This window comes from Haemaphysalis longicornis, unplaced genomic scaffold, assembly GCF_048455015.1.
Source record: "Haemaphysalis longicornis isolate Haplotype H1 unplaced genomic scaffold, Haemaphysalis longicornis Haplotype H1 scaffold_12, whole genome shotgun sequence".
NCBI classification, from domain to species: domain Eukaryota; kingdom Metazoa; phylum Arthropoda; class Arachnida; order Ixodida; family Ixodidae; genus Haemaphysalis; species Haemaphysalis longicornis.
This window is the reverse complement of record NW_027526225.1, coordinates 108,655,023-108,676,998: the sequence shown is the minus strand read 5'-3', so window position 1 is coordinate 108,676,998 and position 21,976 is coordinate 108,655,023. Positions and strand designations below refer to the sequence as shown.

The window sequence follows — 21,976 nt, the reverse complement described above, 5'->3', positions numbered from 1 at the left end:
AGATTTTCCTGATAACGGCGACGCAAATCGTGCCTCTTGGCGCCTTCCTTGCCCTTTTCGGCGCTGTCGGAATGGTTAGAAAGCGCCCGTTCAGGCCAAAGATTTTCGGGACGCTTAAAATATACGCCCCTTCACATCCACAAGCCTGCGAAGCTGTAATTAGCCACGCATTGCCGAGTTTCGCGTAATTAATTAACGGAGACAGTACTTTAGAAATCCGCGGACCTTTCAGCAAACTTGCCGTGTTTTGACCATAGTGCACAATACTTCGGCTCGAAGGGTGATAACTTACATGTTATCGGGCAAATCTTTCAAGGGGGTCTTTTCAAGCGTTCTTTAATTAAACGTTTCACTGAAACTGTGGAAGTATAAGACCCGCAGATTGGTGTCAGTCCTTGCACCAGAGCGAGAAAGAGAGAGAGAAATATGTTTATTGGAGAGGTTGGCCTAGGAAAGTCAGAATTTGCTTCCTTGCGTGCAGCGTAATGTTAGATCTTTTGAGGGAAACGTTATCACGTGTGTAAGTTTTCTCTTCGACGCGAGTTTTCCTGTGATCTTTTTTATTCGTATTCAGAGATCTTAGTGAGTGAGGGTTCGTTCTAAGGTGTAGTTTCCCATCCAAATTTTCTTTTATATTCATATTTTTAATTTTTTCTTTTCAATTCTGTACATGCACGCCACTGTGCTCAAGCTGGCGCAGCCAGCGAGCTCAGGAGGCAGCAAATAGAGGCAGAAAAAATTTAGAAAACTCTTTTATTTTCGCAATTGAAGCAAGGAGTATGAGCGACATGGCGAGATGCTACGACGTCATGTTTTGGCAGCGTGAAGGATTGCAAGCTTGTACAGAACACGGGCAGGCTTGGACGCGCTTCGGGTTTGGAACTTCAAAGAGGTGTCCTGACTTGTCGAACAAGGCCAGCGCGCTGAAGCTAAGTGAATGCAACATCTGAAAAACAAAGAAGAACAAGAAGAAAAAGCCAAAGTTACACATATGCAGCACTCAGGAACGGAAGCAGCTGCGGGCTGGCGACCCGATTTATTACAGCTCCATAGTAGGGAAGGGAGCTGGCCGATAAGCATCCTTAGGCACCACAGATTACATGAAATTAGTTTTATACACACTAAAAAATTTTACGCCCAAAAGGGTGCTTCAGCTTGTCGCCGCAGGAGCACCCTAAAAACTGAATATTTTACCCCTTTTAGGGTGCTTGGATTCTGTCGCCGCAGAACCACCCTTTGTGAAGCACCCCAGAAGACGGGTGACTTATAACACCCTTTTAGGCCTAAAAGTATCCTAGGGTGCAAGTAGCACCCTAGGAATCTGTAGGAGCATCTTCTGCAAAAGCACCCACCTAAAGGGGTACGAAAAGGGTGCGTCATCCTCGGTTCACAAATGGTGCAGCAGGTGTGAAACCACATATTGCACAATATGACACACGATTATGGTATGAAACATTCGTGCTTTCCAAGCTCGGTTCTGTGAGACATTCCATTGAAGCTCAACGTCAGCTGATAATTTCCTTGAACTTGTGTCACCGATTGTTAAAACATCAATTTAAAGAGTCAGGAGTCCCATCTCAGTACAGAGTCATAACTTTAGAGGTAGTTGATTATTCAAAACTTCGTAAAAAACCAATTATATGTTCATTTTGCCGAACTGCAGTACACATCCTTTGAGCTTCGCTGCACACCCCGTACGGGGCACCTTGAGCAATCTTGGTGACGGTGTTGGCGACACCGCGGACCCCGAGCCCCCATACTCACGCTGTAACCGACCGTGGTAACGAGTTTTAAGGTGAAGGGCAGAAACCTCAAACGGTGGCCGTCGGAGCCCAGGTCAAGCTCCGGCGGATGGGCTCCCTGTCTGTTTACCAGGCAGGGAGCTCCGGGACCTCTCAGGCTACCAGAAAGTACCCCCGTCCCCTGCTTCTTTTACATGCCATATGGTAAATCGTAACCCCCCCCCCCCCCCCCCCAAACATGATCGGCCCCTGAAAAGGGGCTGCACCGAAGGTTCATTTCCGCCACTCCCAACCTGCAGTCTTCCAAAGCCCGATAACTACCCCCGTTTTTTGGTGTTGGAATCCACTGAACAAGAAAAGCCTCTTGCATCACAGTCCGTGTTCCTAATGTCAAAATTTCTGGAGGGCATCATTGGTGACAAATAAGGCCAAAAAAAACAAAGAACTGGAGAAATCCTGGTTGAAGTACACAACCAACAGCATGCCAAGATCCTTCTTGAACAAACTCGCATAGCCAATCTTGAAATCAGGGTGACACCCCACCGGAGCCTGAACAGTACTCAAGGTGTCATCTCTGAACTAGACCTCATGAATGAGACAGATGCTGGAGGGTTTTACCTGCTGGAGGGCCTGAGAAATCAGGGCGTGACAGCTGTGAGGCATATAACTATGAGGAGGGATGACAAAGTAGTATCGACCAAGCACATTATCTTTACTTTTGACCGGTCCGCACTCCCAGAGTACGTCAATGCAGGTTTTGTACATTATAATGTCCGGCCCTACATTCCAAACCCGCGCCGCTGCTTTAAGTGCCAGCGGTTCGGGCACGGGACCAACTCCTGCCGTGGTCGTCTGACCTGCGCAAAGTGTGCTCACCATGATCATCCATCTGATAATTGCCCATCGTCAACCCTCACCTGCGCCAACTGCCAAGGACCCCATGCCGCCTACTCTCGAAAGTGCGAGAAGTTTAAGCAGGAGAAGGCAATCATTAATGTGAAGGTCACTGAGAACATCACCTTCCCAGAGGCGCGAAAGAGGTTCGCCTCTTTCCCCCTGGGGAGGTACGCCGACGCTGCTCGCCGGGGGGCGAAGCGGCGTCTGGTTTCGGCGGGGACCCAGTACCGTGAGTCGGACTTGGTCCCCCCCCAGGGTTGCCCCAGGCAGCCCAACCAGCCTCTGCACCGCTCGCTCACCCAGCAGCGGCTGTGGTGCCAACGTCTGTTGGGGATGCCGCTGCATCCACTGCTTCCTCTCCACCAGCCCAAAGCACACTCAAGGGCACGGAGGAGATGGAGGCAGTCGCAGCGACCCCCTCCCCCGCCTCACTGACTGTGCCATCTGTGGTGCTCCCCACGCCTTCGGCACTGGCAGCGCAGGCAAAGAACACCCGAAAGGGTACCACGTCAAGGGGTCCCAGTCCGCTGGGCACCCCCTTGCCTTCAGATGACGGCATGGACGTCGAGCCCTTCCGGCTTTAATCGCAACGAAAGGAACGGGCTGCGACGTCCCGGTCAGTAGAGAAGTTAAAAAAACCCCTTCCAAGAGTCCAAGCCCCGAAAGACCCTACATAAATAGTCACACTCCAGTAGCTCTGAACACATAATAATGGGAAGAGAAAATATTGTTCAATGGAACTGCAGAGGCCTTCTGAATAATCTTGACGACGTGTATAAGATTCTGCATGCCAATCAGCCAAGTTTAATGTCTGTCCAAGAAACACATCTGAATTCCAAACACACAAATTTCTTGAATAGTTACCTGGTATACAGGAAAGACAGGGATGGCTGCACACACTCTTCTGGCGGTGTGGCCATAATCACCCGCAAATCCTTAGCATGCCACCCTATCACCTTGAACACCATCCTTGAGGCTGTAGCCATCCGCACAATAATATTTAATAGGTTGATAACGGTATGCTCCATATACAATCCTGCTCATATACGGTATGCTCCATATACATTCCACTTACGAGCTCTGACTTCGAGGCGCTGGTTGACCAGCTGCCCGAACCATACATCCTTACAGGCGACCTTAATGCTCACAACTCTCTTTGGGGCTCTTCCAGAACGGATGCCTGAGGTCGCTTGATAGAGAAATTCCTTACATCTTCTGGAGAATGCCTTTTCAACAATAAACAGCCTACATACCATAACATAGGTCACAACACATACTCACATCTTGACCAGGCTATTGGTTCTGCAATTCTCTTCCCATGTCTTGAGTGGGGTGTGGGCAAGGACCCATATGGTAGTGACCATTTCCCCACTTCATTAACGTATATAGGTATAGGCCCGAGCAGTCCATCTTCCCATAAAAGGTTTAATGAAGCAAGAGCTAACTGGAATACATTTACAGAGACATCCAAATTTCACCACACATCCATAGGACACCTACACGTTGGAGAAGCTACCCAACTGCTCACGGCACACATCCTCGACACCGCCGAAAAGTCTATTCCCCACGCCTCCAGTGCCCCGCGCAACCAGCGGAGGCCGTGGTGGAATGAGGACTGTAGGCGGGCGCGAGAGGCCCAGAACAAGGCGTGGGGTGTCCTTCGTCGGTACCCCACGTCGGGTAACCTCATTTTGTTCAAACGGGCCAAGGCGTTAGGAAAACGTGTGCGCCGTGAGGCAAAACGAGAGAGTTGGCATTCCTTCATAACATCAATAAACTCCTACACAGACACACGGAAAGTATGGACGAGAATACGCAAACTCAAAGGACAACAAACACACAGCCTGCCTCTGGTCAGCACAACAGGGGACACACTCGAAGACCAGGCTGACACACTCGCACAACACTTCCAACACGTGTCCAGTTCAGCACACTACACAAACGGCCGAAAAGAAGCCTATACTAGATAACAATAGGTCAACATCTTCTCATAACTCAGAGTTTTCACAGCATGAGCTGAGGGCTGCTCTGAGCACGTGTAAACCCCCAGCTCCAGGCCCAGACAACATCACATATACAATGATACAACACCTACACGCAGACACACTTGCAACACTTCTACATCTATATAATAAAATATGGCTTTCGGGGCACATTCCACACTCTTGGAGGGAGGCCATGGTAGTGGCTTTCTTGAAGGAGGGATAGGACCCGTTGTCCCCCTCAAGCTACCGTCCAATAGCCCTGACGAGCTACCCGTGCAAGCTTCTCGAGAAGATGATAAATCGCAGGCTCGTGTACTTCCTTGAATACAACGGTCTTCTCGAGAGCTGCCAGGCAGGCTTCAGGGCGGGGCGATCCACGAACGATCAACTCGTAGCTCTTGAATCGTATATAAAGGATGCCTTCGTTCATAAACAGTATTGAGTAACTGTGTTTTTCGACCTCGTGAAGGCCTACGACACACCGCTTGGCGGTACGGGATCCTCAGTGACCTCAAGTCATTTGGTGTCTCGGGTAACATGTTAAACACTCTTGTCAGTTACTTGTCAGAAAGAACGTTTCGAGTGAGAGTCGGTGGTGCACTCTCAAGGGTTCATGTGCAAGAAAATGGCGTGCCACAAGGTGGTGTGTTAAGCTGCACTCTCTTCATAGTTAAGATGAACTCCCTTGGGAAGGCATTGCCACCTACAAACTCCTATTCTATGTATGTAGATGACGTCCAGATATCCTATAAATCATGTAATATGTCAATCTGCGAACGTCAAGTCCGGCTTGGTGTCAAGAAACTTGCTGGCTGGGCATACAAGAATGGTTTTAAATTGAATCCTGCAAGAAGTTCCTGCGTTGTGTTCTCCAGGAAGCGTGGGGTCCATCTGGACCCAGACATTCATCTTAATGGCGTGTCGCCTCCTGTGAACAAGGAGTACAAGTTCTTAGGTGTGTCGCAAAACAATGCATATACTTAAGGTTCTCTCCCACCAATCCTACGGTTCCGACAAAGAACTCCTGCTTCGCTTGTGTACTGCTTTGGTTGGGTCTCGTTTGGACTATGGCAGTGTGGTGTATGGATCGGCGACTAAGACCGCCTTACGAATTCTTGACGCAGCGCTACACTTAAGCCTTCGTCTTGCGTCGGGTGCTTTTCGCACTAGCCCTGCCGAGTCTTTATGTCGAGTGTAATAAGTGGAGCCTTGAGAACCAATGAACGTACATGACTTGCTTTATGCTTTTAAAATTTCATTGCTGAATAATCATCCTTTTTATCCTGTTCTTTAACGATACATCAACACCTCTGCTCTTTGTAGATCGCCCATCCGTTCCTCTGCCCTTTTCACTTAGAGTGAAAGAGCGAGCCTCGGATCTCAGTGCTTCGTTTTTAGATGTGTACAGGTCATCCTTTTAAAACAGTTTACCGCCTTGGCAAGTTCGCCCTGTGTCGTGCGACCTTTCTTTTATGAGACTTGACAAAAATCGGGTACCACGAGCTGCAATACTGCAGCACTTTCTGTCTTTGCAGTTTAAATACACGTGCAGAATTTTATAGTGACGCTTCTAAAACCTCCACTATGGTGTCGTGCGCTGCTCATGGTCCAAATTTCAATGCAGCCAGAACCATGAGCGTGCACACAACAATTTTTTCAGCAGAAGCGTATGGAATTTTACTGATTGTACGACACATTCTTAAACTCAAATTCCCAATTCCATCATCTATACAGATTCTTTGAGTGTTGTTCGCGCACTGTCATTGCACAAGCCCCCCAAAAACCACATAGTTAATCTTGTATTCAACACTATCATGTCAGTGTATGCACAAAAGCATGAGCTGCTCCTCTGCTGGGTCCCAGGACACGCTGGGATCACTGGGAACGTGTTGGCAGACGAGAGGGCCGCCGCTGCTGCACTCAGGAACACTGTAGACATTACAACGATACCCTACACAGACCTCAAGCCACACATAAGACAACACCTGTGCAGAACATGGCAAACACACTGGGATGAACAAACAGACAACAAACTACATGTAATAAAGCCACACTTGGGACGGTACACAGCTGACTCACACAACAGACACACGGAAGTCGCCTTGGTAGGCTGCAGATAGGGCACACCCATGCAACGCACTCGTATCTGCTGACGGGATCTTCTAGACCCCAGTGCAGCAGGTGCGGAGAGGCCCTATCCGTAGTGCACATACTAATCGCATGTAAGGCACTTCACACAACACGACACAAACACTTCAGAGAACTCTACAGACAACATATCCCACTACATCCATCGCTGTTTCTGGGTGACGATGCCATTGTTTTCGTGAAACGTGTGTTTGACAGACATTAAGTTTTTAAACCTCATTTCCTATCATGCAGAATCAAATCTGGCCCTATACACCAGCCATCACCATTATCTTTAATTGATTTTACTATGTTCGGTTTACACGTTTTTATACCTACCTCTTTGTGGTAATCACTTCTCTTCATTAAATAACGTCTTCTCTGGCGCTCTTTGCCCTCGTTGGCCTTGCGCCATTAAACACCAACCATCATCATCATCAGCTTCACTGCACAACATAACCATGCTATGCAGTGAAAGCAATTAGGTGTGCAACACTTCAACCACACAAAACTTCCTTGAACCTTAAAACCCTTGGCTTCTCAGTATTGCATCAAACTTCCAATCACGGCAGCTACCTGCAATGTTTAGTGCCTTATTCTTGAGCTGAGCAGGAAAGTTCAATATGAAGGAAGGCCAAATGCAAAATGTATAGTTTCCTCCGTACTGCGGCTCGTAATATAGTTCCCTCTGTACTGCGGCTCATAATCTACTCATAAAAGTTGGGTACCCAAGCCATTTATTTTCTTTTGCATTATTCGTTTTGCTTTACGAAAAACTATTCATATGGTACACCACTAGCAAGGTTTGGTGGTATATCGAGTTTTATAAGCATACATTTCGACTAAATGACCCCACATAACAATAACAAGAACTGCAAACATCACAGAACAATGCATACCAGTTCCCTGGTGAAGCCTATGGTTGAAATGTAATGTCATTGTTCCTAAAACATTATTTTATCATGAGGCTAGCTTGTACATGCTGCCTTGCATTATGTCCCTGCTGGTGGATGTGGGGCCATTTGTCACTGTTGCAAATGAAGAGCCAACAGCCAGGGCCAATTAGTTTTGGCTAGTATTACGAGGTGCCTCACGGCAAGCATTCTACGTCTATAGATTTTTTTAGAGTTGACTAGAACTGAAATCAGCAAAAGATTCTCTACAAAACATTCAGTCTATCCACAGCTTTAGGGTTTGCTAATTTCCATATTTGGGTTTCTTCTGCCTTTCTTAACATTGTTCTTTTGACCTTTCTTAACATTGTTCTTTTGATAAGAAGGTGCATAACCAAAAGCAAAAAGCTTTTCTGTAAACCTTTGGTAGCTATACAATTGTTACAAAATATTTTACTCAAAATATGGCAGCTTAAAGTGAGAATATTTGCATTTAAGAACATTAAAATAAATTTAAATTGATCATAAATGTTTAGCTGTTTTTATGCAAAACTGCACATGGGATATGAAGTGCACCGCAGGGAGGGCTCTGGATTAGCTTTAGCAAATTTGGGACATTTAAGGTGCACTGAAATCTCTACACATGCGCTTTTTCACTTTCTGTATCCACCAGGAAAATGGCTGCCAATTTATACAGCGATTCTTAATAGTAGTCGACGTGCACTTTAAAATAATCTCAAACATTATAGCCACAAAATTAATTTTTACAAGTTGTAGACATTGCGCATTACACCAGACATTGGACTACACTGTCAAGAGCTTTGACATCTACAATGAACTCTACAAAGCAAGCTTATACTGGTAGAATGTTTCATACCATAATTACTGTGTGTTCAGAGCTCACGTGTGAAGTATGGATACTGCGGCTTCAGCAAGAAGTGAGGATGAGCACCCTTCCTGGTTCTGAAAAAAAATAACAGAGGAAATGCCATAAGCAGGATTCTGAAACAGGGTTGAAAGAAACAAGAATGAACAAGAAATTATTTCAAAACATGCAAAGCAATGCAAATAAATATTTATTTCAACTTCATTTCTACAAGAGACCACCTCATGAAGACTAGTGATGGGGTATTGGCTCAAAAAAAGAGTAGAGAGCACTTATATAAATGCTACGGGAGCCTTCGCAGCCAAAAATTGTTTCAGCACCTAAACTAATCACTGTTCAACAAACTCATAAAGAAATGTTTGAATGCATAAAAAACCAGTGGTAAACACAGGAAACAGTTAACAGAGAATGACGGCACAAGTTTGTCCCGTCGTTCTCTTGTGTGTCCTGGGTTTTCCTTTGGTTTTTCATCCATTCAAACATGTACCAGCTAGCCCAGTCCAACGCCTTGGTATCATAAAAATATGGATAGTCAATCCTTACAGAAAGTTGAAAAAAAAAAAAGAAAGTATAAAGTAGGTGACAAAATGAAAACGACAGCAAAATGGTTGGCTTTTAATTTTAAATGATAATGTAAAAAATAATTCCATTTCAGATTATAAAATAATAAAAATAATTAAAATTTTAAAATTTTAATTAAAATTTCAGATTATAAAAATAATTCAGATTCCATTGGCGGACAGGCCGCCAATGGAATCTGAAGCTGGCAACGTTTAACGCGCGAACCTTATCTAGCGAAGCAAGTCTCGAGGTGTTGTTCGAGGAATTAGAGGGCATTAAATGGGATATAATAGGGCTTAGCGAGGTTAGGAGGGCAGGCAAAGGCTTTACGGTGCTGAAAAATGGACACGTCGTATGTTACCGTGGTCTAGAGGACAGAAGAGAACTGGGAGTGGGATTTCTTGTCAATAAAAGCATAGCTGGCAACATAGACGAATACTATAGCATTAACGAAAGGGCAGCAGGTCTTGTAATTAGGCTCAACAAGAGGTACAAGCTCGAGGTGGTGCAGGGCTACGCGCCCACATCCAGCCACGACGACCAAGTAGTGGAACGCTTCTATGAAGATGTGGAATTGGCAATGGCTAAAGTAAAAACACAGTATACTGTACTTATGGGGGACTTCATTGCTAAAGTAGGCAAGAATCAGGCTGGAGACAAGGCAGTTGGGAACTATGGTCTGGGCTGTAGAAATAGCAGGGGGGACCTACTAGTTGAGTTTGCAGAACGGGATAACCTACGCATAATGAATACCTTCTTCTGTAAACGGGAGAGTCGGAAGTGGACCTGGAGGAGCCCAAATGGGGAGCACAAAAATGAAATAGACTTCATATTATGCGATAACCCTGGCGTCGTGCAGGATGTGGAAGTGCTCGGAAGGGTAAGGTGTAGTGACCACCGTATGGGAAGATCTCGAATTTGGCTAGATTTCAGGAGGGACCGCAACAAGCTAGTACGAAAGAAGCCGATAAATGAGCTAACAGTAAGACGTAAAACAGAAGAATTCAGGATCGCGCTGCAGAACCGATATTTTGCCCTTAACGAGGAAGCCGAGCTTACGACACAGGAAGCCAGCAACAACCTTACACGCATTATCACGGAGTGTGCAGTAGAAGTCGGGGGCACTATGGCTAGACAGGATACTGGTAAACTTTCACAGGAGACGAAAGATCTAATCAGGAAACAGCAAGCCATGAGAATCTCTACCGCAGCTGACAGAATAGAACTAGCCGAGCTCTCGAAGTTAATCAATAAGCGTAAGACAGCTGACATACGGAAGTATAATATGGAGAGGACCGAATACGCTGTAAAGAACGGAGGTAGCCTGAAAGCAGTGAAGAGACGTCTTGGCGTGGGGAAAAATCAGATGTATGCACTTAAGGATAAGCAAGGCAATGTCATCACAAATAGGGATAAAATAGTCACAGTGACCGGGGAGTTCTATAGGGATTTGTACAGCAGCCGGGACATACAGGATAATGCCGAACGAGACAGTAGCTCAGAGGAGATAGACATCCCACCAGTAACGACCGAACTAGTAAGGAAGGCCTTGAAAGAAATGAAAGGGGGCAAAGCACCTGGTGAGGATCAGATAACAGCAGACCTCTTGAAGGATGGCGGAGAAATTGTACTTGAAAAACTGGCAAACCTGTATACGCAATGCCTAATGACCACAATGGTACCGGAATCTTGGAAGAATGCGAACATCATCCTAATCCATAAGAAAGGCGACATGAAGGGCTTGAAAAATTACAGGCCGATCAGCTTACTGTCGGTCGTCTACAAGGTATTTACCAAGGTAATCGCTAACCGAATCTCTGCAACCTTAGATTTCAGTCAACCTAAAGAACAAGCAGGGTTCCGTAAAGGTTATTCAACAATGGACCATATTCACACGATCAATCAGGTGATAGAGAAGTGCGCTGAGTATACTGAACCCCCATATATAGCCTTCATAGATTATGAGAAAGCATTTGACTCGGTCGAAACCCTAGCAGTCATTGAGGCATTACGGAACCAGGGGGTAGATGAGCATTATGTAAGAATTCTAGAGGATATCTACAATGGGTCTACAGCTACCATCATCCTCCATAGGGAGAGCAGTAAAATACCTATAAGGAAGGGTGTCAGACAAGGAGACACAATCTCTCCAATGTTATTCACAGCATGCTTACAAGAAGTATTCAGAACGTTGGATTGGGAACAGGTGGGAGTAAGGGTTTATGGAGAATACCTCAGTAACCTCAGATTTGCTGATGACGTTGCCTTGCTAAGTAACTCGGGGGACGAATTGCAAAGCATGCTCTCCGCACTGGGCGAACAGAGTAGAACCGTGGGCCTGAAAATTAATATGCAGAAAACTAAAGTAATGATCAATAACCTCGGGACAGCACAGCAGTTTGAGATAGGTGGCGAGGCAGTGGAAGTGGTAAGCGAATATATCTACTTAGGCCAAGTTGTGACCCCAGATCCCAACCATGAGGCAGAGATAATTAGAAGGATCAGAATGGGGTGGGGTGCATATGGCAGACATTCTCAGATAATGAATAGCAGCCTACCATTGTCGCTGAAGAAGAAAGTGTATGACAGCTGCATCTTACCAGTGCTCACCTACGGGGCAGAAACTTGGAGGCTCACTAAGAGGGTTCAACTTAAATTGAGAACGACTCAGCGGGCAATGGAGCGGAAAATGATAGGTGTAACATTAAGGGACAAAAAGAGAGCGGAGTGGGTCAGGGAGCAAACTGGTGTTAAAGACATATTAGTAGAAATTAAGAAGAAGAAATGGACGTGGGCAGGGCATGTAATGCGAAGGCAAGATAACCGCTGGTCATTAAGGGTAACAGAGTGGATCCCTAGAGAAGGCACGCGTTGCAGGGGGCGGCAGAAAGTTAGATGGGCAGATGAGATCAAGAAGTTTGCGGGGATAAATTGGTCACAGTTGGCACAGGACCGAGGTAATTGGAGAATAATGGGAGAGAGAGAGAGAGAGAGAGAGAGAGAGAGAGAGAGAGAACAAACTTTATTAGTCTCTGGGATTAGGAAGGGGGGGTGGCGGAAGACCATAAGGCCTCCGCGACGTCCAGTGCCCGCGACGTCACCAATAGTTGATCGGAGATGTCTGGGCTCCCCAGGGCCTGTTCCCAGAGGGTGGGGGAGGGGAGAGGGGGATATGGGGAGGCTGGACACTCACAAAGGGAGTGGTAGTGGGTGTCCAGAGCCCCACATGCTGAGCAATTAGGGGATGTGAAAATGTGGGGGTGTGTGTGGACCAGTTGGGTGCGATGGGGGAAGGTGTGTGTTTGCAGAATGCGCCACATGTGAGCTGCAGCGGGGGTGAGGGAGGGGTGGGGTGGAGGCAGAGTTCGGCGGAGGAGGCGGTGGTGCAGGGTAATGTCCCTGTAAGTTAAAAGTGATTCAGAAGCCACTGGCCTAGGGGCCCCGTGGGTAGCCGTAAAAGAAGCGGGAGCCCGGAGAGTCAAAGCTCGAGCATGGTCATGTACCGCCTCATTAGCGCCTATGCCAGTGTGGGCCGGAGTCCATACCAGCACCACGGGGTCGGAGGGGGGATTGGTGAGTAGTATTTTGAGAGCAGGGGGGGAGATGCGTCCCTTAATGTAGTTCCGAATTGCCTGCTGGGAGTCAGAGATTACATGAAGAGGGGTGGGGCTCTGGGTGAGAGCAAGGGCTATTGCTGCCTCCTCCGCCGAGGTGGGGGATGCGGTGCGTATCGTGGCAGAGCTTACTGGAGAGTGGCTGATGTCGCCAACAACAGCGAGAGCAAACGCTTCACCCTCAGGGTAGGCGGCTGCGTCTACATAGTGTGTGTGGTTGGAAGGGGGGTAGTGTGTCACATGATACTGAGCGCGGGTCAAGCGGGGGTGGTGATGGTGGGAGGGATGCATGTTACGAGGTAAAGGCCGGATTCGGATGAGGTGTCGGATGGGTGGGGGATGGGCAGGGGGGGTTGGGGGTGTGTTGATGGGTTGATGCGGAGGTGATGGAGGATGTGCCGACCTGTGGGGGTAAGGGAGAGGCGGACATACTGGGCGGTGCGATGAGCATCGAGGAGTTCCGTAATGGTGTTGTGGAGGCCGAGGCTAGTAAGGCGAGAGCTGGATGCCGAGGGCGGAAGGAGTAAGGCCGCTCTGTATACCTTCCTGAGGAGGCCGTCCAGGGACTGGATTTGTGTGAGTGTGAGAGGAAAGTAGGGGAGGTGGTAGGTGAGTCGACTGAGTAGGAAGCTTTGCACTAGACGGAGTCGCTCTGTTTCAGTCATGCCGTGGTGCTTGTTAGCGACGCGGCGGATGAGATGAATTGTTTGGGTGGTGTAGTTACGGAGTTGTGTGATGGTATGAGAGCAGGAGCGGTTGGATTGCAGGTATAGCCCGAGAATACGAAGTTGTGTGACATGGGGTATAGGGTGGCCATCGTGAAGGAGTTGGATGGGAGGAGTGGCACGTGCTTTAGTGCGAGGAGGAGCGAACACGAGCAGAGCAGATTTCGTGGGTGAGCAGGAGAGGCCGAGTGGGGTAATGGCTGAGGTGACTGCGTCTAATCCGGCCTGTAGGGTGTGTTCAATGTGTGCATCACTGCCACCAGGAACCCAGAGGGTGATATCATCCGCATATATAGAGCTGCGGAGGGAAGGGATGCGAAGTAGTGTGGAGGCAAGAGAGGAGAGGGTGAGGTTGAATAGGAGAGGTGAAAGGACTGCGCCCTGGGGCGTACCGCGGTTGGGCATTTCGAAGGCTTGGGACTGGAGGAGGCCAAGTCTGATGGTTGCTGTGCGGTTGTTAAGGAAATTGGAGAGATATTGATAAGTACGTTGGCCCAGATTGTGCTGGGAGACAGCGCGGAGGATAGCTGTGTGAGAGAGGTGGTCGAAGGCTTTGTGGATATCAAGAGCGAGGAGGGCAGCATTGTCCTTAGAAGGGGGAGTACGAAGGAGGTCGTGATCGATTTGGATGAGGGCGTCCTGCGTGGAGAGATGAGGTCGGAAGCCGAGCATATTGGGGGGAAAGGTGGAGTGTGTTTCGAGGTGGTGTAAAATACGCGTGTGGACAAGATGTTCAAGGAGTTTTCCAAGGCAGGATGTGAGGGAGATGGGGCGGAGGTTAGAGAGAGTGAGAGGTTTACCAGGCTTGGGAATAAGGTTAATGTCAGAATGCCTCCAGGATTGGGGGAGAGTGCCTGCAGTCCAGTGGGAGTTGAGGTAGGAGGTGAGATGGTCAATGGTGAGATCATCCAGGTGGCGAAGGAGAGTGTTGGTGATGCGGTCTGGGCCAGGTGCAGTGCGTCTGCGGAGGTCTGCGAGAGCAGCTTTGACCTCCTCGAATGTGAAGGGGGTGTCTAGAGAAGGGTTGTCAGTACCAGTATAGAAAGGTGTGGTAGGAGGTGGGGGAAGGGATGGGGGGATGTATGTAGATATGAGGGTTTTTAGAATAGTGTCCCGAGGGTCGTTCAGAGAATGGAGAAGTTGTGCGACGCGGTGTTGCGTTTGTTGGCGAGAGGTGGAGGGGTCTAGCAGGTGGCGGAGGAGAGCCCAGGCTCGTTTCGTAGAGAGCTGTCCGCGAAGGTCGTCGCAAACTTGCAACCAGTTACTGCGGGCTAGGTAGTTGGCGTGTTGCTCTATTTGAGACCGGAGAAGGTGCAGGCGTCTCTTGAGGGGGCGGCGGTGTTTTTGCCTGCGCCACCGCTTCTCGATGCTGGCGTAGGCTTCCCAGAGATTGTGCATTTTGGAGTCAACGTAGGCGGAAGGGGTAGCGGGGTCAAGAGTGGTGGAGCTATTCGTTTGAGCTTGTAGAAGGTCTTCTATCCAGTGCTCTAGTGCTTCGGCAGAGGAGTCGGCGGGTGGAGGGAGCTGTTGTGTGTGGGTGCGGAAGGTGTCCCAGTTGGTGAGTGTTGCGTGAATGGGAGTGTCGGGGCAGTGGAAGTGGAGGCGAGGTACGATAGAGACAATATAATGATCGCTGCCGAGGTTTTGTGGTAGGACTTGCCATGTTGCATGACCGAGGCAGTGGGAGATAGTGAGGTCGGGAGTGGAGTCGCGCTGGACGCTATTGCCAATTCGGGTCGGGACAGTAGAATCATTGTGTACGGTGAGCTGGAGGCCTTGTATAATGTCCCAGAGTATGCGGCCTTTACGTGTGGTCCGAGGGTAGCCCCAGGCCACATGCGGGGCATTGAAATCCCCCAGGATGATGAGGGGGTGTTGCTGCGCATGTGTGAGTGCGGCTTGAAAGAGGGAGGAGAAGAGATGAGGTGAGCTTTTGGGGGGACTGTATACATTGAGGACGTGTAGACGTTGTGAGTGGAGAGTTCGGGGTAGAAGGGTAATAAAGACGTGAGGAATGTCGGAGGCCAGTGGTTGTTGGGTGACACTAAAGTTTCGGTGGACGAGAGTGGCAACTTGTGGAAAACGTGAGTCATGAAATGCGGCGTACTGTAGGAGTTTGGCAGGTGTGCCAGTCTCTTGAAGAGCAATGACTGTGGGGAGGGGGTCAAGGGTGGAGAGGTGGGCTTGAAGGTTAGCTCGTTTAGTGCGATAGCCTCGGCAGTTCCACTGCCAGAAAGTAGGAGATTTAGAGGTCCTGGTCATGGTCTATGGAGATGGGCATTTGTGCTGGGTCGACAGTGGGCGAGGTAGACGTTGGGACCTGTGTTGTGATGGCGCGCATCCATTGCAAGACTTCTTTGTGGAGCTCCTGCATGGAGGTTTGCAAGGAGGAGATCTTATCTTCGGTGTTTGTGCGATGTGCAGTGAGGAGTGTGTGTATCTCCTCCCGGAGTTCTTCATTCTTCGTCTGAGGGGATTCAGTGGCCTTGCGTTTAACAGGGGGTGGGTCAGGGTTGGTAGTGGTGGGTGGAGGGGTTTGTGGTTGGGCTGAGATGTGTTGTTTGAGCGCAGCGTTTTCTCGGGCGAGACGCTCATTTTCCTGTCGTAGTTGGACGATCGTTTGGCGAAGGTGTTGCATTTCGTGAAGGATGGATGCAGTGTCAAGGGGAGAAGTGGAAAGTTGGGTGTTGGTGGGAGGGGGAGGGGTGGGGAGCAGACCCTGGGGGCTTACCAGACGTTGGGCGGCTTGGCTGTACGTCTTGGGCGGTGGGCCTCCCATGGACGAATGTTGAGACCTAGGTGGTGGCGGGCCATGTGGTGGCGTCAAGCGTGGAGGTGGTTTACATTTGGGTTGGAAACGGTTGGGACATCCTGCGGCCCCAGAGAGGTGGCCGCCGTTGCACAGGATGCACAGGGGGGAACAGGGGTGTTCTGTGGGAGGGTTCAGAAGGCCACAAGTGAAGCAGTGGGGGTGAGGGGGGGGTTGGGGGCACACATCGCGGCGATGGCCAGGTTTCCAGCAGGCGTAGCAGGCTTGTTGTTTCCGTTTGAAAGGATAGCAGCGGATAATAGCTGCTCGGTAGCGGATCCAGTACGGGACGAAGGGGCCGGTGAAGAGCACTTGTACGATGTTAGTGTTCTTGATGCGTTTAGCTTCAAGAATGCCGAGGGACAAGTTATACGAAGTGAGGCTGTCCATGATAGTGGTGTCGTCATCTTGGGGGGGTACCTCAAAGATGGCCCCAGCAATGGTTGTGCTTGGTGGGGGAATGTGATTTAGCAGAGGGTAGGTGTTCTGCTGCCAGGTAAGGGACCGCAGATCGAGGTACTGTTGTGCTCGTGCTTCGGAGGGAGTGCTGACAACTATAAAGTTGGAGCGGCGGTGTACCCGTAGTTGGTCGTGTAGGTTGGGGGGGAGACAGGCTTGCGCCGTCACGGTGTCTGCAAGCAGGGCGGCATTGATTTTAGAGAGGTCGAGACCTCCCTGTGGACGGAGGACAATTTTGATGTCGTCGTCCGGGAGGGGGTCTTCAGGTGGCGGTTGGGGTCGCTTTTTGTGCTGTTGACGGCGTTTGGAGTTGCTGGGCTGGGGGCCAGAGTCGGGGGGATTAGTGGTCTGGGGCTGAGAGGCCGATGCGGCGCGACGGCGAATCTCTTTCCAATCAGATGTTAGCAGTTCGTGGGGGGAGACTTCTTCTCCTTCTACAGCGTATTCCATTCCGGTGATTGGGTCGCAGTTTACCTGCGCAGGGTGTTGGGGGGCGTTGTCTTCAGTTTGAGATCCGGGAAGAGTGGTAGTGGCAGAGTTCTCCCGCGCGCCGGAGAACGCCGCTCCCGAAGGGGTGAGTGGCGAGGAGTTGGACATGGACTCGGTAGGTGGCGCCACGTTACCGCCAGGGCGCGGAGCGGAGGGGCCAGGCGTGGTGATAGTGCGCATGCGCGGCGACGCTGAGGTTACGTGCAGCGCAGGGCGCGGAGCCGGCGTGGACGAAATGAAGCCAGTTCTATTGCAAGGCTTATGTAGGCAGCGGTGGAAACAGCGCTGTCAAAAGCCGGAAAGGGCTGGATGGAGCACGACACTCACTGTGAACGTTCCAGAGATGGTACTGGCCTTTGCCCTGCAGTGGGCGTAGATAGGCTGGTGATAAAAAATAATGGCATGAATGAAAGTGAGCAGCACGCGAAGTACCATGTTGCTAGCCCGACATTCCACTTAGAAGCAAAATGTTTGTTTCAACACTACATAGGCCAACCATGCAATGAGGCATTCCTTTAGGCACACAAAACATACCATAATTGTTAAAAAAGCTACGAATTAGTTGAAAAAAACTGACCACAACAAATTGGAATTGGTGACTAGATACAGTTTCAGAAATACAGAGCGACATCATATAAAAATATATGGTACCCACACAAAAATTGATCATAACAAAAATTCAGGCCTACATTTATCAGACTGGCATCAATGTGCAAAGCAGCTTAATGAAGGAAGACGGTCTTCACTTAAAACAGGTTAATATTGAGAGCTCATGTGCTTCCCTGCAAGTTGGGTGTGTAAACCCACTGACACCTTAACTAACCCGCCTGAATCATCACTTTATAGACATTGAGGAATTTTACGAATTGGTTTATTGTAGCGAGCTGTCTAGTTTATTGACACGCTCCAAACGCACAGCACTGCTTCATGAAAATGTTTCAAATAATCAGAGGCCACAGCACTGCTAACAGGTATACATTATGGCAGGTGCCACAACATGCAATAACTAACCTGAAAGTACATAATCGGTGGGTGCACCGATATGGTAGCAGTGCCTGGACCGATGTGTCGAGCAAATGTGCTGGCTTCTGAACGGGTGGTCCAAGCAGATGATGGATGAAGGAATGACCATTCCTGGCGGCAAAGCGTACGGAGCATCAACGAAAGGCCAGGCAGTACTTGGGTACAGCAGGTGCAGTGTTGGTTGGCCAAGGGAGGCCCTGGCAAAGCCTTTGAAACTGGACTGGAAGGCAGCCGACCCAGGACAGCCAGCAGCAGCACCTGCAGGTGCATAATCTGTGAGTGTGCTGACACTTGTTGAAATACAAGAAGGGCCCACACAAAGCACGAATGCTTACATCAAGTAGATTTTTAATCGTTTAAAGACAGTAACCTCCAAGGCACTAATAAGAACATTCCCGGGACACCCCAAGTGAAATTTAGGTCACAGTAAGAATGTATTTTTTAGACCCGCAGGTACTGTGAGTGGGGTATGCATGATGTATGCAAAGCTCACTGCTGAGCTAATTTGCATGGAACGCATGCTAGCAGCTCATCTGTATCCCTTGCTTTCAAGCGGAACTGGTGTGTGATAGTTGAGGCTCCTCCATTTCAATGTCTGACTTGTATCTGCACGTTCAATTCTCCAATATAAATCGAGTTGAGTGAGTTACAGCTTTCTTGTTAGTCTCTGTATGGCCTGCGGTTTTGCGAAAATGAGAACTTGCGAATTCGCTCAATTTTCTGCACTAATTTAAACAATACATAAGACTGTGATATCAAGCCCCAGACTTCCCGAGAGCTACTCTGACGGAATCGGCAGGCGCCTCGTAGGTGTTGTGAAATCTTCCCCACTACCCCGAGACTATGCTTAAATCCCTGCGAGGCCACATGCGCGCATTTCACCGTCAATTTGCACGTATGTGAATTCTATACCTCTATGAACTCTCAGACGGGCGTCGTCATATTCGTGCAGGACTCGTGAAGCTCGGCAACGTCAGACGTCGTGAAATTGCCGTACTCGCTCGCTGGCGCGCGGCCCCAACTCTCTCACCGTTTCCTGCCCTTGCATACTATTTTCTCCACCTTGCACTTTGTAAATTCTCATCTGTTTAACTACACCTCCTGCGTCCTCATCTCTTGCCTGCTTTTCTTCCAGCACAACCCCGCCAGCACTCGGTCGACGCGTACGCTGTCGGGGCACGTTGGCAAGCGAGTACGGCAATTTCCTGACGCTGTTGCCGAGCTTCACGAGAACGGCACGCATATCGCGGCCCGAAGACCGCGAGGCGTACGGTCGCAACGGCGGCAGCCGGTCTCGCGAGCGCAATAGCTGCGAAGTGCACTGCACGGAATTCGGGTAGGGGGGGGAGACTTCACAACACCTACGAGACGCCAGCCGCGGAATCAAGTGTACGCTTTTTCACATGCACTTCCAGGGAACCTCCTGTTCATGTTATTTCTTGTTATACCGCGGGTATTCACGAAGGAGGACTAATCACAGCATCGTGCCATTCACGCGAAATTGCGACTGCGATCTGCAGCCGCAAAGGCACTGTTTGAGAGACACATAAACAAACGCCCCGGTGTTAAAGAGCCTTGCGTGATGTGAAGTTATTAGCAGCCGTGTACTATAGCGCGAGCATCGTAGCCAAGGTCTAGCTTCAGCGTAAACTGATGCTGACTTCTGCGGAAACGGTGGACTGGGCGCCAAACAAGTATGCTAAATATGCTGACTTCCGCGGAAACGGTGGACTGGGCGCCAAACAAGTATGCTAAATCACGTAGGTGACGTGCGGCTGGACATTGCGGGGCTGCACAGCAAGTGGCGGACGCCCCACTGCGGGCAACTGCAACTGGCTCAGGGTGTCGCCTGGGGCGACCTAGACGGCCACGCCCTAGTTTACACAGATGGCTCGGTGCGGCAGCAGCAGGGGTCGGCCGCAGCGGCCGCCGTGCTGGGAGAGGCCACCCGACAGGTGCGGCTGCCCTATGCCTCTTCTTCGGCCACGGCTGAGCTGGTGGGGGTCGGACTGGGCCTGGACCTGCTGCTGGAGATGGAGCCCTTGCCCGAGCACTGCGCCCATTGTGCGACTCCCGAGTGGCCCTGGTGCGTTTTCAGGACGGAGACTCGCACTCCCTGTTGGTGCGGGGCATACGGGAGAAGGCGGCACAGCTGGCGGACCGGGGCACTCAACTGCGCCTGCAGTGGGTCCCCGCCCACATTGGTCTGGATGGCAACGAAGAGGCAGACGAGCTGGCCGCCGGGGCACACACGCTGCCTCCGTCGGACATGGTGGCTCAGGCGGCAGCGGACTACGTCCGCCTGCTCATCCAGCAACACATCCGGACCAGGCATCCAGACCCGCGGCTGCGTGTCGGAGGGGGCCTGCCGCCTGTGCGGGCCTCACGCCTGCCTCGACGACTGCGCTCGGCCATCCTGCGCCTCCGCATGGGGAATGTGTGGACGGTGGAGCGGAAGCACCGTCTGGGGCGGGCGACCAGCCCCGCCTGCACTCACTGCCGAGCGCCCGTGCAGTCCCCGCCGCACGTACTATACAAGTGCCCCAATGTTGCGGCAGGGCGGGCAGAGCTGCTGGTCGTGCTTCACGGAGTGCGGCCACTTGAGGAGTTGCTTTGGCCCCAGGGCAGTGCTAGGGAGCGAGACAAAGTGCTCGAGACCCTGGGTACATACCTGCGGGCCTCGGGGCTGCACAACGCACTCCACTACAACTCTGCCTAACTGCCCAGATTGTGGTGGAGTGCTGCTGCTGAAGCAGCTTCTGTACTTGTGTGTGCGTGTGTGACCCCTTTTACATGTGGGCTAAACATTGTAGACTCATGTGTTGTTTATATCTGTAGTGTTTCTCTGTAATGTTAATTTTCTCAATGTGTAACTCCTTTTTTTTCTTATTCCTCTTTTTTTCTCTTTTGTGTTTTATATTTACCCTTGTGTGTGTTATATACATTGTAATGCCAACCTTCTCCCCTATCCTCCTATTCCTATGTATTCTTTTCTCCCTATCCTCCTTCCTCCCCCCCCCCCCCCCCCCTACACCAGCAGGCGTTCCAGTGTCCGCCCCCTAGGCGAGACAATTTACGCCTGTTGGTGGATCTTCCTTTCCTAAGAACAATAAATACATACATACATACGTAGGCTCTCAGAGCAAATGAGATGGGGGCCTAGCGAACCACTGACCCATAAACACCAGAACTCGTTCCAACCAAATACAGAATAACAAAAAATGCGGCGATGATCGTTCTTCCGGGGTCCCCATGCTCAACACAAGCGTAGGTTAGAAGGGTAGACATCACCCATAAAGCTTTTATAACTATGATTTAAGCTTGAAATAGATAAAACTGACCAAATCACGCCAGTAACCACTCGGCACAAAACGCCATGAAAAAACGCACAAAAGTGAGAGATAGTTGCCAGACTTCAAATGCAGCACCTCTATGTTTGACGAAAATTGTGTTAGTACTGTAATATTGGTAATTATCTTTCGGCTTTCAAAGTCTGAAGTGTGTTTATAACTTAAATTTAAAAACTTTAAACGCAAAAGTGAATACACATAAAGTAACTGACATATATACTTACGTTTGTTCTGGTTTTGTTTTCACGGCGGGCTTCTCAAGAGAGAAGGTGCGAGAAAACGAGCTACTTTGGGTACAGTGCCTAGAATAAAGTGGTAAATGTCGGCGTGATAGAAAGCAAGGAACAGGCGCTTACGCGGGTCCTAAAAAAAAAGAGCTCATGAAACCCTCACATGAAAAAAAATTCCCCCGCATT

The 21,976-nt window shown here is 49.7% G+C and overlaps 1 protein-coding gene across 1 annotated transcript; it reads right to left on the bottom strand.

Moving 5' to 3' along the window:
- Positions 1–736: 736 nt before the first annotated feature.
- LOC144163213 (uncharacterized) lies at positions 737–21,188 on the bottom strand. The gene is made up of 3 exons (XM_077694071.1): positions 18,199–21,188; positions 8,522–8,607; positions 737–946 (listed from the first exon to the last, which is right to left on the bottom strand). Exon 1 carries the CDS (start codon positions 20,543–20,545, stop codon positions 20,177–20,179), a length of 369 nt encoding a protein of 122 aa, XP_077550197.1. The 5' UTR covers positions 20,546–21,188; the 3' UTR covers positions 737–946; positions 8,522–8,607; positions 18,199–20,176.
- Between the last annotated feature and the right edge of the window lie 788 nt (positions 21,189–21,976).

Coding starts and splice junctions, on each gene's coding strand:
- LOC144163213 (XM_077694071.1), bottom strand. CDS start 20,545: ATGCCTGGTCCGGATGTGTTGCTGGATGAGCAGGCGGACGTAGTCCGC.